Source organism: Salmo trutta, chromosome 8, assembly GCF_901001165.1.
Source record: "Salmo trutta chromosome 8, fSalTru1.1, whole genome shotgun sequence".
Taxonomy (NCBI): domain Eukaryota; kingdom Metazoa; phylum Chordata; class Actinopteri; order Salmoniformes; family Salmonidae; genus Salmo; species Salmo trutta.
In genome coordinates, this window is record NC_042964.1 from 41,893,889 (window position 1) to 41,911,659 (window position 17,771).

The following is a 17,771-nucleotide window of genomic DNA, read 5'->3' on the forward strand; positions in this document are numbered from 1 at the left end:
TGCCAAAGTAATGTCACAGTACCATATGGAAATTACTTAATTTCATAAAATGTTATCATCATCAGCCATCAGTTCAGCTCAGTCTTTTCTCTGGAGCACCATAGACTAAGTGGTCTCCCATCTCTGGAAGATAAAAGATAAAAACCTCAGGCCAGGAATTACAGTCTGGAATTGATTCAATTAACTGGGTAATAAACTGAATCAAGTGCTCATGTTCTCAGGTGGAACACCTTTTAATTGGTAAACGCTCACCAGCAACACTGCAGCAAAGGCATCTAAAATAACATCTACCCTGCTAATGCCTCAAGATTGCTGGTGTATCAAGTGATCCATGGTTTTCCATAGGACTATAACACGTTTTTGGGCCCCCATGTCCTACTTAAAGTGATTCATGTGAAATGCCCTGAGTGCTGCCCTCCAGACCTTTGGTCAGTGATGTACTTGAGATGTACTTGAAGACGAGGCTGATGAAACAAGCACCGGCTCAGCTAAACGGAAACTCTCAGGAGGTCGGCACTTTCAAAAGCAGCGCTCCATCTCATTTCGATGTCATCGATTGAAATCACTCCCATGGGCGTGGAAGCCAGTGAACGGAGTTTGCTCTATGTTAATTGCTGCTCTACTGACGGCTGTATTTAATATGCTTTTGAAAAGCTTGGTGATGGACAAGGACAAAGCTGAAAGGCACTTCATGCTGTTGTCATTGCTTTCTTGTGTAAACAGTGTCATATGGACAATCTGGCTTACTTTAACACTGTTAAATACAAGCCCCAAGGCCTCTTTCATGAATTGTAAAGTAGTTTGATTAGACCTATCTACATTCTCTCTTTCAAAACAGCCTTTGAATAAGCTTTGAAAATAAAACGATTTGTTTATGAATATGTACATTATAATGTTGAACAGGGACCTTTAATATTCAACAAATTATGGATATTCGAAGGGAAATGAAAAGGACACGTCGCTGTAACAGCAGCATACCTTCAACCTCAAAACCATTTGATCTGAGCAGGCTAGAAAGAGTATTCCATCAACATCAGATAAAGTGGTGTCCTTCAATAGGCCTAAGCTGTGTCTTTGCATACCTTTCATCCAAGGTGGAAATTCACAACACAATCCACAGTCTGATTAAAGTCGTAAAAAAGGTTACCCCGTTTACTACTTCTTGAGAAAGGGACTGAACCATAGTCAAAGTTTTGCAAACCATTTGCGATTGAAGAGACGATGTTTCACTGACAAAAAAGAGCCCTTTGGAATTGTACTCCACACTGGGCCTAGTTATCTATTCATCCTGCTTGCCCAGTGTTGTCAATCAATCTGTGTCCTACTCCTCTGTGTGCCCAGTCTCTGGAAGGAGCAGCCAATTGAATCAGTCAGTGTGCGTACCTCCCTATGTTGCCCCATCTCTTCTTCACTCCCTCTCTGATGTTTTGTTAACACTGGGAGAGAGGACCGAGATGCACTCCTCTCTCTCATCTCACCCTCCCTCTTGATTCCCTCTTTTCCTGTCCCCCTTTCACTGTTAGATGTCTGCTTGCTTTATTCTCCTCCACAAAAGAAGCTCTCCTCAGAAGGAATATGAATGAGCGGTGGTGGAGGGACTCATTGGTAGAACCTCTCAAGTGTTTACATCCAAGGTCTGCTAATGAGTAATTCATTGTACACCAAACCTGCTCCAGTCTTTGATCATCTGAAGGAGACATGATGGGTGTTTATGTATCTAGGCTACATTGTACAGTATCCTTCAGCCTCAAGTTTGGTCAATACAGCTAAGCCAGTCTGAGATTAGAGTATGTTGCTCACCTTCGCTGTAGCCCGTGCCTGGTACTCCGGACAGCCATTGACTGTGATTGTTTCATGCATGTACTGGTACACCTGAAAGAGATAGAAAAATGGACAAACCATGTGTGTATTTTCTCAGTACTTTTGAATTTTCTGCTACATTTCTCTAAGTCTCTTGCATGTTCAATTCATGTCGTAGGCTACCAGACTTGGTAGTTGGTAGGGTTAGGTTTTTGATTTCAATTCAAACCTGTATTTTGAGAGTGTTTATTTTGCAAATACCTTAGAAGATTATGTAGATATTCATTGGATTTCTTCATCCACCTGGAACCACCTTTCACTGTTAATAAACTGCACACTATTTGGCGCCTGATCCTGCTGCCTCCTGCTACTTACTGCCCTTAAGGCTGCTCAAACATCTGGTCCCTACGACAATTAGCATAAGCAAAGCGTGGTGCATCAGTAAGTACAAAATACTCATAGCACACTGGGGTGTGGCGCTACTACCCCTTTTGGTTTTCTCTCAGTGGGTAACAAATGGCACTGAGTAAATAAACTGAAGAGAGTGGAGTTTGGAACGGAGTAGAGAGTGGAGCTAAGACTCTTGGTACAGTAGGTGAATTTTCACTGAGGATTTACCCCGGTGTTCTACCAAAAAGCCTCAGACCTGTCTGTTTCCAGCTCCATGGCCCAGCTCCTGGTACTCACTGGGCCATGGCCTCAGTGGACCTGACCTGACTTGGGACCAAGGCAAGGCCACTGGGGCTTTTCGGGCATCATTTATATACTGAACAAAAATATAAACGCAACATGCAACAATTTCAACGATTTTACTGAGTTACAGTTCATATAAGGAAATCAGTCAATTGAAATAAATTCATTAGGTCCTAATCTATGGCTTTCAGATGACTGGGCAGGGGTGCAGCAATGGGTGGGCCTGGGAGGGCACTTGGAGCCAGGCCCACCCACTGGGGAGACAGGACATGCCAATCAGAATTTGTTTTTCCCACAAAAGGGCTTTATTACAGACATAAATACTCCTCAGTTTCATCAGCTGTCCAGGTGGCTGGTCTCAGATGATCCCACGAGTGAAGAAGCCGGATGTGGAGGTCCTGGGTTACACATGGTCTGCGGTGTGAGACGTACAGTCAAATTCTCTAAAACAACATTGGAGGCGGCTTATGGTAGAGAAATGAACATTACATTTTCTGGCAACAGTTCTGGTGGACATTCCAGCAGTCAGCATGCCAATTGCACGCTCCCTCAGTCCTCTGTGGCATTGTGTTGTGACAAAACTGCACATTTTAGAGTGGCCTTTTATTGTCCACAGCACAAGGTGTACCTGTGTACTGATCATGCTGTTTAATTAGCTTCTAGATATGCCAAACATGTCAGGTGGATGGATTATCTTGGCAAAGGAGAAATGGTCACTAACAGGGATGTAAACAAATATGTTCACAAAATTTGAGAGAAATAAACTTTTTGTGCGTATGGAACATTTCTGGGATCTTGTATTTCAGCTCATGAAACATAGGACCAACACTTTATGTTGCATTCATATTTTTGTTCAGTAATACATAACAATGGTTAACTGTGAATGATGTTTAACACCTTACAAAGCAACTGTTTTGATTATGCAAAGGTTGTTGACTCCACTCTTCACAAGTCCTCACTGTCGGCCCTAGCTATGGAATCCCAATGTCCCTAGTATAACTTAAAGGTGTATACACTAGTGGAACTCTGGTGTTACAGTCAAAAAGCAGTTCTTTGCTTTTCAGCTGAGCGACTCTTTGATTTCCAATATTGAACACCATCTTGGGACCTTAATTCCAGGACACCTCTTCCACATCTACAGTGTGTTCTAACCTCCTCTAAAGAGGAGTCAGCATTGTGAGCCAATGGAAAGCTTTCAGCTGTAAAATAGCTATTTTGATTCGTTTCTATACAGAATATGACATACTGTATCGACACCATTTACAATAGCACCCCCAGTGTTCAGTATGACATTATCATTGAAAAGAAGAATTTGTTCTTAACTGACTTGCCTAGTTAAATAGAGGTACAATAAATACATTTTTTTTAAATGACACCTTCCTCTGGTGATCCAACAGAAACAACTAGAAACATTACGAATGCTCTGATTAGTGTTGCATTGTTGAACATTACATGAGACATTGGCCTAACATTCCCCATACGGGGTCGTGTAATTGTTTGACGAGACTCATGTTAGCCCACATTCTTTGTGTGTTTTAGCCAAGAGGCTTGCGGCTGGTCCATTCCATAAACATTTTCAGTGCATCGTTCTTCATATAAAGATACAGCATCCATCCATCATTGTGAGCCTGATTTAAATACACTTAAGATGTATGGACTGTTGTGTATTCAAGGTCTCAGTGGATGCCTTGCTGTGAGTCAGGAGAATTGTGTCTAGGAAACACGTGAATAACAATAAAGGTCAAGCTATTTCAATCTGTAATTTGCTTAACTATATGCACAAACATCCACTAGTTGAAGTGCAAATTGGATTTACCACTAACTACTGCTGAATTATTCAACGAGCAAACCAAATTAAATTGTAATGTCTCAAACCCTTCTTGAAGAACAACATTGACTTTGTTTTTTTCCTGTGCAGTGAATTGAAAGCTTTTTCATTGTATTGTTTTTCTCTGGAATGAAAACTAATATGGATTTTACTCATCAGCTCACACCTCGGTATGTTTCTACTCTCTCCAAAGGAGAGCATGTGTTTTCTGGGCTCAACCATCATTCAATATTTCTGTATGATGAGCTGGAGCAAAACAAAGGCCCTTGCCTCTTTGCGACTTCAAAGTGCTTCATCTGTGTTTCAACAATAAAACAAGTGGTTTCGAGAAGCCGCGGTATATCCAACTGATGAAAAACAAAGTCCGTTGTTGATATGAAAATAAAATAATAACCTCAAGCTCACAATTCCCAACAACCAAATAAATCAATTGTATTTTGTTCTGAGCAAGTATTTCACTTACAAAAATAAGATATTGGAGCTTTTTAGGTTGACCTTAATGAACCTAGTTGAACTCAGTCTGACAACACTGTTAATGAATGAACTTAACCTTTTCTGATAATTCATTGGGGGAAAATAATCTCCAATAACATAAAGAAAACAGTCACAACATGGAACAAATTGCTATGTTCTTTTTGCAGTCAGTTGATTTTGTGAAGCTCCAGGGAACATACAGATACATACGGGTAGAAAGAGCGCGAGAGAGAGAAAGAGAGAGAGAGAGAGAGAGAGAGAGAGAGAGAGAGAGAGAGAGAGAGAGAGAGAGAGAGAGAGACAGAGAGAGAGAGAGAGAGAGAGAGAGAGAGAGAGAGAGAGATTTGAAAGACTTGCACTCCCGAAGGCATCATTTCTACCTCATTCCCCCTCCTGTTACTATGCATCCATCTTTACCTCCGAACTCTACTTTCTTCCTGTCCCTCCTGAATATACTCTCCCTCTCTCTCTTCCCTCTCTCTCCTCTCCGGTTCACTGGGCGTTTACCACGGCATGCTTTCATTAACCCAGATCTATTTAACCTCTGTGGAAGGCTCAACGTGCTTGATGGGCTAGGGGCTACCAGTCTACCGTCAGCCTTACGAGGACGCCACAATGCCTGATAGTGGAGAGAGCTGCCCGGAGGGTGCCTGGCATGACGCGTGTAACCATGGCTCCCCGCCCGTCTCCCTCTCTTTACTGAGACGGGGAGCGGAGAGCAAAATGGGGAAGGAGGAGACGGAGAGAGAGAGAGCTTGAAGAGCTCTCCTTCTCCTCTCTCTAGCTGACAGAGTTGAAAGGGGTCATTTGGTAGAAGCGAAATGGCATTTAATAACTGTTCATTCACAGACCTCCCTCGCTCTGTCAGCAAGACACAAAAAGAGAATATTAAACACACAGAGATAATTAAATGAAGTGGCTTTCAGCCTTCAGCTCACAGTAAATGTAGTAAGAGACTAAGGTCTGCTCTCAACGGAGTGGCACACAAATCCTTTCCTTTATATGAACTCAAAGTGAGACCCGTATTCACATGCACTATTCCATTATCATCAGGCTACTACAACTCTATGATCACATAATTGATTCAGTTCAGTTCACAGTTCAGACTATGATTTTTTTTTTTGCAAGGAAAAATGACCGGCATTGTTTTGTGTCTAATGAAAGTCATGATTCGATTTCATGTGTGGTTGAATCGTTTGCTCGGGCCTCTCGGAGGATTTTCATCAGGACCTGTTGTTGATATGCATAACGCTTTAAGTCAAGCTAACAGAGTGGCTGGAAATCATCATAAAGTCCATCATTTCCAGCTGGTTAGCGCTCCCAGTCGTCTTCCCTGGTGTCCTTCCCATTCCATTTGCAAAGAAGATTGGCTCTGACGACTCACTTTCCCAGAGCTCCGAGATGTCATTGATAGACATGGTTGGAAGAGCAACGCTCCTCCTCACTCCATCTCTCTGTAAATGTGGGTCTTTCACCTTAGCAGGCATTTCCATCCCCCATCAATTTCCCCTATCAACAGTTAGCCAGCTAACCCCATCACCCATAGCTAGGCTGATTCATGTGGCTGTAAATTCTATTGACACTGTGAAGAAGGTTTTCAACCAGATCACCTCTATGACTTCTACAGTAGAGACATGATCAAGCTACCCTGGTCTGTGGGATTCTGTGTCTGCTCATCAGACCATGAAATGAGCTTCACCAGCAGATATGAGACGAGGGGAACAAATCAAATCGCTCAATTATAATACCCGGTGGCCCCAGCTCAATGCAGTATAGGTCATCTGCGTTAATGAAATGACATGCAGGTGAATCCCAATACCGCGCAACAATATATGGCTCTGACGCATCCCTTAATCTTCCTGTAATAGCTGTGGAGGAAATGATTTAATGACCTACTATGTTGTTTAATTGAACATACTATGCTGTTTTTACTTGAAGAATTGTCCATTGTTAAATGTTAGTATTTTGCTGATACAGGCTTGTCTGGTGTGACTTAGTCATTTGTCTGGGCGTACAGATAGGAGCCGTTTAGGTGTGACTGCAGTATGTGACATCCTGTTTTAACAATCTACAGCAACTTAGACGTGTGGAAACATACAGGCTTGAACGGACAAGGGTGGCAATGTTGAGTGGTTGTTTTGATTGCTTCATTTTTGCAAATCTTATAATAAAGTTGTTTTGAAAAATACAGTCTCTCTCCTTTTGGTTAGAATCCCCACGACGTAGCTCTCTCAACTACAAAGATTTCCCATCTGCAGACGCATTACAGCACAGAACAGGGGTCAGATGAGGTCAAATGTGAGTACATTACGATTAGCTCACCAATGTAGCTCAAAGAGGCTCAGCAGTCTAGTCCTGCTATGTCAGGGTATTAAGAGCGAGCCGCTGGGAAGTGTTTTACGACGCTCGTCACTATCCATAGTCTGGGAAAAATGTGCATGGAAAAATTTGCATGGAAAAATGTGCATGTGCTAGAAAAGTGAATACAGGGGTTGTGACCGCATGCTGGATTGTAAACACATGCGACACGGCACGCATGGCAAGGTATTGCTCAATTCACATAAATGACATGTTCTCTGCTCTTCCATAGAGACATGGGAGCATTTATTGTCTTGGGAGACTGTTAATCCAATAACCACTGACGTGAACGCCACAGCTGTTGAATGTTGCAGCGTAACTGTATGTGCTGATAACGATCTCTGTAATAACAGTAATCATCATCATGGCCACGACCACTCATCTTCACTCTCCAGCTGCTCTAGCAGTCAGACCTCTACGAGAAAGAGCCATTCTGCACCGTGGCAAAGTGTCAGCTCACACAAGGACGTAACTGACTGGAAACTATGGCCGGTCAGCCTCGGCAACCAATCCAAGCTGATCCTCTCTAGTTTCCCTGGTGACTGGATGTGTTGTTGGTGGTTGAAGTGTTTCTCTCGCTCTTTCCCTCTCAATGGCCAGCTGTTGTAACCTAGTCTGTAGGGTGCTGCCTAGCTGCTACTCCTGGCAGAGACATGAAGCCTCCCCCACCACCAGGCAGCACCAGGCTCCAGTGTCTCTGCCTGACTCCCAGGCCAGGCTTATCTCATCCTGCTGTCCAATGAAAGGGCCAGCCCTCTCTGACATTCCCTCTAGTAGATTACATTTCCTACTAGATGACCTCAGTCTGAGTATGGATGGCACTCTTACTCTTCAGTCTGTGTGTCTGAGCTGACCATGTCTGGGAAAACACCCCTAAAAGTCTGCATTGTTGTGTAGCCACATTTATTAATTAAAATAACCATCAGTCACCTGTGGTCAATTTCCCTGTGTTGGCAGGAGCAAAAGGACCCTGGGGCCGTGGGACCGTGGTGCAGGGGAATCGACTCACCTCTCTAATGGCTGTGCAGAACTCACTCTGCAACACCAACTTCAGGGACTGCAGCTTGTGACCCGGGACGTCCCCGGACTCCTGTAGCTTCTCCAGCAGCTCAATCGCCCTGGCCACATCTGACAGAGAGAGAGAAAGAAAGACAGAGAGGAGAGAGGGAGAGGCAGAGAGAGGGAGGAGAGAGAGGGAGGCAAAGAGAGAGGGAGAGAGAAAGGAAGAGGTAGAGATAGGTGGAGAAAGTCAGAGAGAGAGAGAGAGAGAGAGAGAGAGAGAGAGAGAGAGAGAGAGAGAGAGTGAAAGAGAGAAATGACAAGAAGGAAAGAAATGCCCCATTGAATTACATTAACCTCAGAGCCTTGAAAAAGAAGTCCGGAGAGAATCGATAGAGAGGATAATGGAAAAAAAACTGAGTCAAGGCCAAGGAGAACAAGAGAGAGAGAGAGAAAGCAATCCCAGCGTCGTTTGCATTAGGCCTGCTCCATGCATGAGAAAATGGGGGGCGGACTTCGAGGGAGGGAATCGTTCCGTTCAAAGCGAGCGATTCCTGGCAGGAGCGGGCACCACAAGCATTCGATCCTTTTAAAACAAACCCATGATGCCCTGAGTTAAAGACTTTGACTCCTGTGTCTAGTAAACTCTCCACTCCTAATTATCATCCCCTGAAGAAATCCAGAGTAAAGCAGATTGTTTTCACACTCTTAGAGACAAACCGGGAAAATTAAAGAAATGAGAGTACAAGCTGGAAGGGGAGAGGAGGGATTTGGTGCTCAGCCTAATTGTTGGGTCAGTTGTTTTAGAAGAAACTAAATAAAAAGCAGTTGGTGGATAACGTGCATCTGTCAACCCTTTATCCCTTGAGCATGTGCAAATATCAGCGAGTCGCTGGAAAATGACCAAACCACTTGTAATCAGCTACAGATTTGAGATTTTTCCTACCTAGCTTGATGTCGAACACAGTGACACAGTGCCACTCAGGAGGGGAATTGCAAAATGATGTATTGGAGTTGATAATATAGCTTAGATGTGAAAAATGAAACGTCGTTAAGTGAGTCTACTTTATTAATCCAACAAATATCCAACTACATCACAATAGCAAGTGTATACTGAGGCTAAGTGCAAGGACTCTAAACAAACATCTTAAACACTATTACCCTGGTGTTGAACTACCGCCACATTCTGCACCACACCAACAGAGAGAGGTAAACAACCGACGATGCTTATAAACATCACGCCGAACCCAGGGGGGCTGGACTGAGGCGGAAGACAATCTAGTGTAACCCGGTGAGGCAGAGAGGAGACAGAAAAGCTATTACCGTTTACAGACCTAGGGCGAACTAGGTAAGAGGAGGGACAACTGCATACATAGAACCTGTGGTTGTTTAGGTAGGTTTGTTTTGTGCCAGTATTAGGCAGTCAAACAGACATACAAGGGCACAACATTTACTGTTAGTACACAAGTATACATGGACAAAGAACATGATACCCAGAGTACCAGTGTGGATTACATTAAACCAGAAGAAATGGTGGGGTCGATTTCCATCAGGATTGGTTACTGCAAGCCACAAAGTGTTGTCAGGGAGATCTTTACAGGGCATTCATCACCCTAACTCCACAACTCCACTCAGCATCTTCTGTAATGATGGTATTGTATAGCACAGATAATATCGCATAAGACGCTCTAAAGGATGTACAAAAAATATATGTTTTATTGTCACAATAGGTGCAGTGAAATGTATTTATTTTTTGTACAGGGTCAGCCATAGTAGTACGCACCCCTGGAGCAAATTAGGGTTAAGTGCCTTGCTCAAGGGCACATCAGCTGATTGTTTTCAGCTTGTCGGCTCGGGTATTCGAACCAGTGACCTTTCAGGTACTGGCCCAACACTCTAAGTCTAGGCGTGGGTGGTATAGTCTACCCTAGAGGCAACTGGTTCTGGTAAGAACCCTAAGCTATGGGAGACGAGAGTGGAGCTGGTCCATAGAGAGTCGGACACAGGAAAGGGTACACTTTTCTCTGAACCTGTGAGTGTGAATGGAGGGATCTAACAGTATTCATTACTACTTTACATTACCCCTACAATGGTTATGTAGCTAATGTACAGAATTTCCATCAGATTTAATAAGCATCCAATGAGTCCCTAAGTAAGGTGAATGAGGTTGTACAATATTCTGTACCATATCTGTAAAAAACAGAGTTAGCTTTGCACTAATGAGTGGCCAGTAATCTGTGGGTATTATTCCAAGCAGCCTGGGTAGTTTTATGAGCGTTTATTTCTCATTATAACGAGGTCAGGGCCAGATCAGGAGAGCTTTTGCGTGCTCTCATTTGCTCATTAGCGCCAATTTCTTTATCCACGTCAAGGTCTCTGACGAGGCCTCCGACATCAAACAACACTTCAAAGATTAAGATTTCAAAAACATTTTTGTTTATAGATGGGATTTTTATGGAGGTCCGTTTTTGTACTTTGACGCTACGCTGATCAAAAGCCATAGTTGGGATTCTCCACCTGTTCAGCACCACTTTCAAATAGTTTGTCTTTCAACTTCTGTCTGGGGAATTAAATAAATACATTCTTTGAAATAAACTGGGATATAGGCTAAGAAGCTATTTTGTAAAAGTAAAGCTAACCGTGTTTGATTGCTAAAAGGAAGGACTTCGGGTGTCAAGTTGTTTGAAAGGAGAAAGCAGCCCGGAAAAGTCTTAGGCTCCAAGCAGTCAAAGGCAGTATTTTAGACCCCTGTTTGAATAACAAAAAAAGTCGCAAATACCGTAACGACGCCATAAATGTCCTGCCCCATCTGCCATATTCAGACTGTCCAGTGTCTGAGCCCAGTCAGCCAACACACCAGCAGTAAATAGGGCCTGTGGTTACCAGATGTGACAGTTTTTATCCCCCTAGACCAGCGGTGAGGGCTACACCCCAGCAGAGGCTCTCCTGCTCCTAGAGTTATTACAGGTAATAGGTCATAAAGTCTCACCTCTCAAGCAGTTGCATTTCATTTGCTGCATCGTGACACATATCATGCCCATCATCCACACGGCTTCCCTTGGTCTGCTAGCTCATCCACTCTGCAAGCACTGTCATGTCGATTTGTTTCAATAAGTAGATGGCTATTTGTGGACAGAATGTCTTGGACAGACCGTGGATAGTGTTGTGTGATAATTGGTGTAAAACATGCAGCGGTAATAGAACACCATCCATTCCTGTGAGGAGCTGCCTACGTCAGGCATTTCTGCTGAAATCCTGTATTTTGTCTACGGTGTGAGGACTGAGTGAGACATCAAATGGTTTCCTCTGTGTGTGATCTAAGGGGTATAAACCCCCGGGGTATAAGATTTGCTTGGCAGCCTAGGGTGATTTGCAGTTTCAATGACTATGGGAATCCAGGCACAGAGTTATGTCACGTCCAAATAGCTTAGTCTGCAACGACTCCCAAATAAGACAATGACGCGTCACATTAAATCCCTGCGTGGTGCATTCAGCCACATCACCTAGGAGACCAGCTGAGAACTTAAGTCCTTATTATAGTTGGCTATGTAGACACACACAGACCAGTAAAACCATGGTAATATTGAGCTACACCACCACTAGCAAGTCCCTCAGCCTACAATACTAATACAAAGGCAAACCGCTTTGAAAGAGTAGCTCTACACATCACTAAGAATATCCTCACCGCCCACATGGCGTGGCCTGTTACCAAGCCGGAGCCACTCCATGAATAACTACAGTACATCTGGAGGGTAACACACAGTCAGCCAACACGATCCTGGCCTGCCTTACTAACACTCCAACCCATCTGAGAGAGGAGCTTGAGAGTATGCATGGATCTGGCCCTTTCTCTCTCTCTATTCCACTTCATTAAAAGACCGTGGCTCAGTGAAGCCCCAGGACACCAGTCCTGTAGGCCTACAGATCTCCTCTCTTTGGATTTCCTCACTCCACTGAGATGGATTCACTCCACTGTCCTCACTCCACTGTCCTCACTCCACTGAGATGGAATTACTAATCCATTAGCATTCTCTTCGTCGTTCTTCTTCTCCACACTCCAATGAGACTTCAGCCCCCTTGGCGCTTCACCAACTCTAGAGATGGACTCAGGGGGTCCAGATGTCCGCAACATCTGTGCGACTCACCCCTCCCCCCACGTCGCAAAATGAAAATATTTAAAGAGCAGTTACTGTATGTTCAGCTTTAACGCCGACACAACTGCACATCGATGTTGCCATTAAAACATCTGCAAGGCATGAGCACTGTTTGCAATAAATAAAAATGATTCTGTTTCATTTGACACATATTTTCAAGGGAAGACAAAGGTGTCAAGATGATACTGCTGCTCTTATTGGAGGTGTAATTAAGGATGGGGAGCAAGAGATGGGATACAAAACAATGGTTGTTAAAAGTTAAACATACAACTCCTAATTGACATTAATTCAATATGTGTAGTTGGAGAGGCATGTTTCTTGCCTTCATCAGTATTCTTTAACTAAATAAAGTATGAAACACCAGTACATTGCTATGCATTGAGTAGTCAGGAACATTGATGCTACTGGCCAAACATCTGACCTAGTTTAACTTCTCTTTGCCACACAGCAGTGAGAACACATTACCATTGCCTGATTGGATGAGCTGAAAGTAACAAGACGTGTTCTTTGGAGCGGTCACATAGGGCTCTCATTTACCATTTTCTATTTCAACAATCACTCCCGACTGGGTAATGACACATTTCTCTATTTGAAAGGTTTATCATCCGTCTCCAATTACAACAGAGAGTGAAGCAAACTTACTGTTTACTGAAATCACTGTGGCCAACTTGAACCAAAATGATACTGTACGTCATCCAGTGTACATATGAATACATTCCTAATGGGCCTATGTATGTGTCCCTAACAGTAATAAAGAGAGAATTAAAAGCAATAGAACAAAGGCCAATGTAAATAATATCTGAATTCTTTGTGGGAAAAAATTCTTGAGGCAGCCAACAAATAAAACATTTATGCTCATTCTGATTCATGTTCTAATGCAACGATGAAGGTGTTTTAGAGGATGCCCAACTTTGGGAGAGAGATATTCTGAAAGTCCTGTTGAAGTGTTATTGAAGGCAGCGTCCACTAAAGAGCCATTTTCAAGAGGAATCAATTAATTAATAGTGCGTATCTAATAAGCTATTAGTCTACTATAGTCTGTTTCTGTGACTGACAATGTAAATACGTTTAGTGATTAATCTGTTTCTGTGACTGACAATGTAAAGACGTTTAGTGATAAATCTGTTTCTGTGACTGACAATGTAAATACGTTTAGTGATTAATCTGTTTCTGTGACTGACAATGTAAAGACGTTTAGTGATAAATCTGTTTCTGTGACTGACAATGTAAAGATGTTTAGTGATAAATCTATAATATACAGTACTGTGCTGTGTGTTACTTTGAGATTTCCTACAATTGAATCAATGACGGACGACCACAGAAATGATGGTATTATATTGATCAAATACAATGTTCAAACTATAAACAGCATGGTGTCTAAAATAGTCATCAGTTCCAGAATGAGTCAGCCTTTCAAGTACACTGAGTTAACTTTCTGCTCTACTTTGATGACTGGATTTACTAATGCAGCCATCACTCTAGATGTGTCATAAATAAATGTGAAGACCACAGAAGCAGCTAGCAATGCTGCAGTGCTGAAACACACCAGGTCTGTGCTGTCCTGCCTTAGGCACGGCTTATTTCACTCTTCCTGGGGTCCAAGCCTTTCCACGCCGAAGTCGAAACATGATTTTGAGCTGTTTGCAAAACTGGGCAGTGCTCCAATATCCTCAGATAATTGCCCTGTTGATAATAGAAGGCATAGCTGAATAGAATATATTTTCCAATATCGGCACGTAGTTTCAATAAAAATGCTGTGCGGTGTAAATAAACATGTCCAATTAACTCAGCTGGCTCATTAAGACATGGTGCTGATGAAAACAGAGACGCAGGTGCACCTTCTCCATCTCTACTGGGACGTCTAAGGTCCTAATAGAGAAACCTTTCATAGCTGATTGATTCAAGACTAGTCTGAGCTACTCCTCACTCCCACATGCAATGTTTCCCAGAGCAGTGCCCTAACACTGTCACTACCAGAATGGCTGACTTACACATGCCAGAATAAATTGCCCCGGAGAGGCCATGCCATCTGCCACTTCCCAGTTTGACCCGCGTATCCTTTGTGCCGTTGGCAACCACGCTGAAATTACCACACAAAAACCTCTACTGTGCTCATTCTCTGGATGACTAGAGGAACAGGCCAGCAGGGGCTTACCAGACACAAGGCCAGCTCCTCAACAGGAGAGCTTTTTAAATGGATGCACCTCACTTTATCAATCCCCCCATAAGCCGAGTGAATTAACACTAAATGACCCTGCCGTGACATTTCTGACTATAGAGGGAAAATTATTCACTCCTTAGCCGGTCCCCATCAGGGCTCATTAGCCTAAGGCAGAAGCAGATAACTGAACTTTGTTTTTGTCTCCCTTCCTCTGACTGATTACCTGGCAGATGTCCATCCCAAACAAATGACATTTCCTTTCACTGTGGTTCTAATGAGAGCTTACCCAGAGCTGTGCCATTCTAAACAGCTCTCTGTTGATGAAATTGCTGAGCTGGCTGTTCACCTCACCTGTAATCCCTCCTCTCTGTTATCACCCAAAGCAAGGTACAGTGGGAAGGTGGCTGCGCAACAATGAACAAATCCAGTGACCTCTGCAAGCAAAGCAAAGCATGTCTGCAGTATGGTGAGACAACATGCTTAGGGCCCTGATTAGGCTAAAGTTTGTTGCCCTTTCTCCCCTGTGAATAGACTCAAACAAAGGATCAGTGATAACTTGCAAGGAAATGTGCGGTTGTTCTATATTTATTATGGCAATAAACCATGCACGGAGAGCATCAAAAAAGTATTGACTTCCAGATTTCAAGCTTCTGCTCTCCCTCGATGTTTGGCCTCTTAGTAAATCCACTGTAATTTCAGACAGCACAGAAACCTGTTTGAGCATCTGTGTCTTCCTACACCGCTCAATCAGCAAATAGATAGGAATTCTGCTCACAAAGGCCTCAAATGCCTCTCCATCAGCAAATATCTGGCAGATAGAGCACTAACACATTTCACTGTGATTACTGTACAGCCTCAGCCTGACTGGGATTATTAGGACTTCATGGCACACAGTTGATGAGAACTCTCTCAGTATCTCTATCAATATCAATAGTCTTGGCATGCCTGGAGCCGGTTAGTGTTTGAATGAGAGTCAATCATTGAAGGAGAACTTTGGTGCCATGAGCAGGGAGCTTTCAACACAGGCTGTTTATCCACAGGACAGTGGCATTGGAGTCATTTCCTGAGACAATAGCAGGAAGTGCAGTCATGACCTCAAAGCACACTGAGTTTCCCGCCTCTTCGTGTGTGTGTGACAAATTCCTAACACATCCTGCTTTCAACAAAAAAAATGGATTCTTTTCAATATCAATTACAGTGTTTCTTTGCTAGTGGCAGTAGCGACAAAGGACTCTGTGCAAAGACAATGAGAGCTCTTATAAAGCTATCATTATGATCCCCTACATGATCACTGCTGCGGGGCAGTGACCACTTAATGTTACTGTGCAGAGCATGTGGACACAGCAGCCACCTGAATGTTCTCTCTGAAAAGATAGGGGCTCTGACTCACTAGTCTACCTATGCAAACCCAATGGAAAGGGTTGAGTAGCTTATACTGGCATATATATTTCAGTTTAACTGGGGAGAAAAAAACTCTTCCCCGATGTGTCATATAATGAATGACCTGTTTATCAATAGAATCTCAATGCCAGAAATGTTCCTTCCCCTAATTACTGAATTCCTTGAACTGAAGATGGTGGGAGGAAACGGAGCAGCTTCTTGTTTATCATTTTGCCCTGTATCATGTTTTTGCCCTTGCACACACCTCCCATTCAAGCTCATATACAGTATGAGAAGACGTTTGACTAATATAGAGCCCCTATCAGTTGTTGCAGTCACGCAATAATGAATCCAATTGCCACTGAGCCTTAAATTGACTGTAAATCATTCAAATGAGCCAATGTTTAAAAAAATGGGAATAAAAGCGTTATATTATCCGTTATTCCTTGGGTATAAAAACAGGTCACACGCTGATGATCCTCGGTCGGTTTACATCCATTCCATCCTTCATGATAACAACCAGGCTCGATTACTTATGCGCAATGCTGTGGTCAACACAACGTAGAGAGGTCACCATTTGTAATTTTCCAATTTAGACAGATGTTTATATCCCCTTGCCTTCTACATTCCTGTGAGTTGTTGATTCCAAGGCGTTTACAGTTTTTCCTACGGTCACTGACAGTTGTGGCAATCATTCAAAGTGGGGCCATGCTCATTACCTTCCCCAGATGTATCCTCTTTCTCTATTTTTAACACCACCACTTTCGTTTGTGCCATGCAGCCACACTAATGCATTTCACCACCGGATTCGTTTTAAGCACTCTATAGGCTACATATTTACAGACTAAAACGTAGGCTACACATTTAATCTGATTTCCCCAAAGTCCCCGTTTCGAATATCAAAATTAAAGAACAGCCAGGAGAAGCTATCAGAAGCTATCCATCTGTTATCATTGGACAGGCAGGCTACAGTAGGAAAGCAATATCACCTGAAGTCCGCGTGCAATTAGACCTATTACTACTCCAAACTATGACGTAGGCTATAGGTAGACTACATTGTGGACTCACCCTTCCTTTTAGAATAATGCCGCAGGTGAATTCATTTTTCACTGTCGACAACAGGTATGCTATGGGGTGAAGACCTGTACCCCTTCATTGTTCACTGTCCAAATGATCAGTAGATTCAAGAAAAATATAAACCAATTAAAAAATCTGTTTGTTATATATTCTTAAGACTACCCATCCAAAAGTTGTCTGGTGTCTAGAGAAGTAAGGATTTAAGCGTGATTGGATTCCTGCGCCCAATAAATTATTTCTCCCAATCACGAAGTGAAGAATACAGCGAGATAATATTCTACTGAATGTTACATAACAGAGATAATGCACTCTATTCATATGCAGTGGGATGTAATACTGTGCGTTAATAACACATTTGTTATAATATTGCTGAACAGCATTATTTAATTAAGCCCTTTTATCCAATTTTGCAGAGTGCGCACCAAACGGTCCAGACATTTTATTCCCAGCAAATAACGGTATCCAGCGAGAGAGAAATATAAGCTGACGAATGTAAAATTGAAATAATAGCCTATAGTAGTTTCAACTTAAATGTGGTCCGCCAATGCATCGTTCGCTCAAGTTTCGGCATCCATAAATAATTCAACAAGAAAGCGAATCCGACAATGGTGCGTCTTACCTCGATCCAGAGTGAGCGGTTGGACCTCTGTCGCCATGACTGCTGTTATGGGGAGATATAGCGACTACGGTAGCTGCAGCATCTGAAGCAACTCAAGCTAAACGGGCGCGTGAGAGCACAGAGCCCGTCGGTGGGAGTGGCTGGAAGGGAGAGGGGATTACCTCCCGCGCCGCTGCTCCATCGGACTGACCCAATGGTCCTGTCAAACCGAACAACCGCCAGATAAAT

The 17,771-nt window shown here is 43.1% G+C and overlaps 1 protein-coding gene across 2 annotated transcripts in view; it reads right to left on the bottom strand.

Moving 5' to 3' along the window:
* Positions 1-17,728, bottom strand: part of LOC115198985 (protein lin-7 homolog A) — a 30,297-nt gene extending 12,569 nt beyond the window's left edge. The window contains exons 1-3 of one of the 2 annotated variants that reach the window (XM_029761455.1): positions 17,544-17,728; positions 8,163-8,281; positions 1,801-1,872 (exon numbers count right to left, since the gene is read on the bottom strand). In XM_029761455.1, coding sequence (XP_029617315.1) covers positions 1,801-1,872; positions 8,163-8,281; positions 17,544-17,580 — 228 coding nt within the window. In that variant the 5' untranslated portion in view covers positions 17,581-17,728. The remainder of the gene's footprint in view (positions 1-1,800; positions 1,873-8,162; positions 8,282-17,543) is intronic. The other variant, XM_029761457.1, reaches the window with a different exon arrangement.
* Positions 17,729-17,771: the final 43 nt, after the last annotated feature.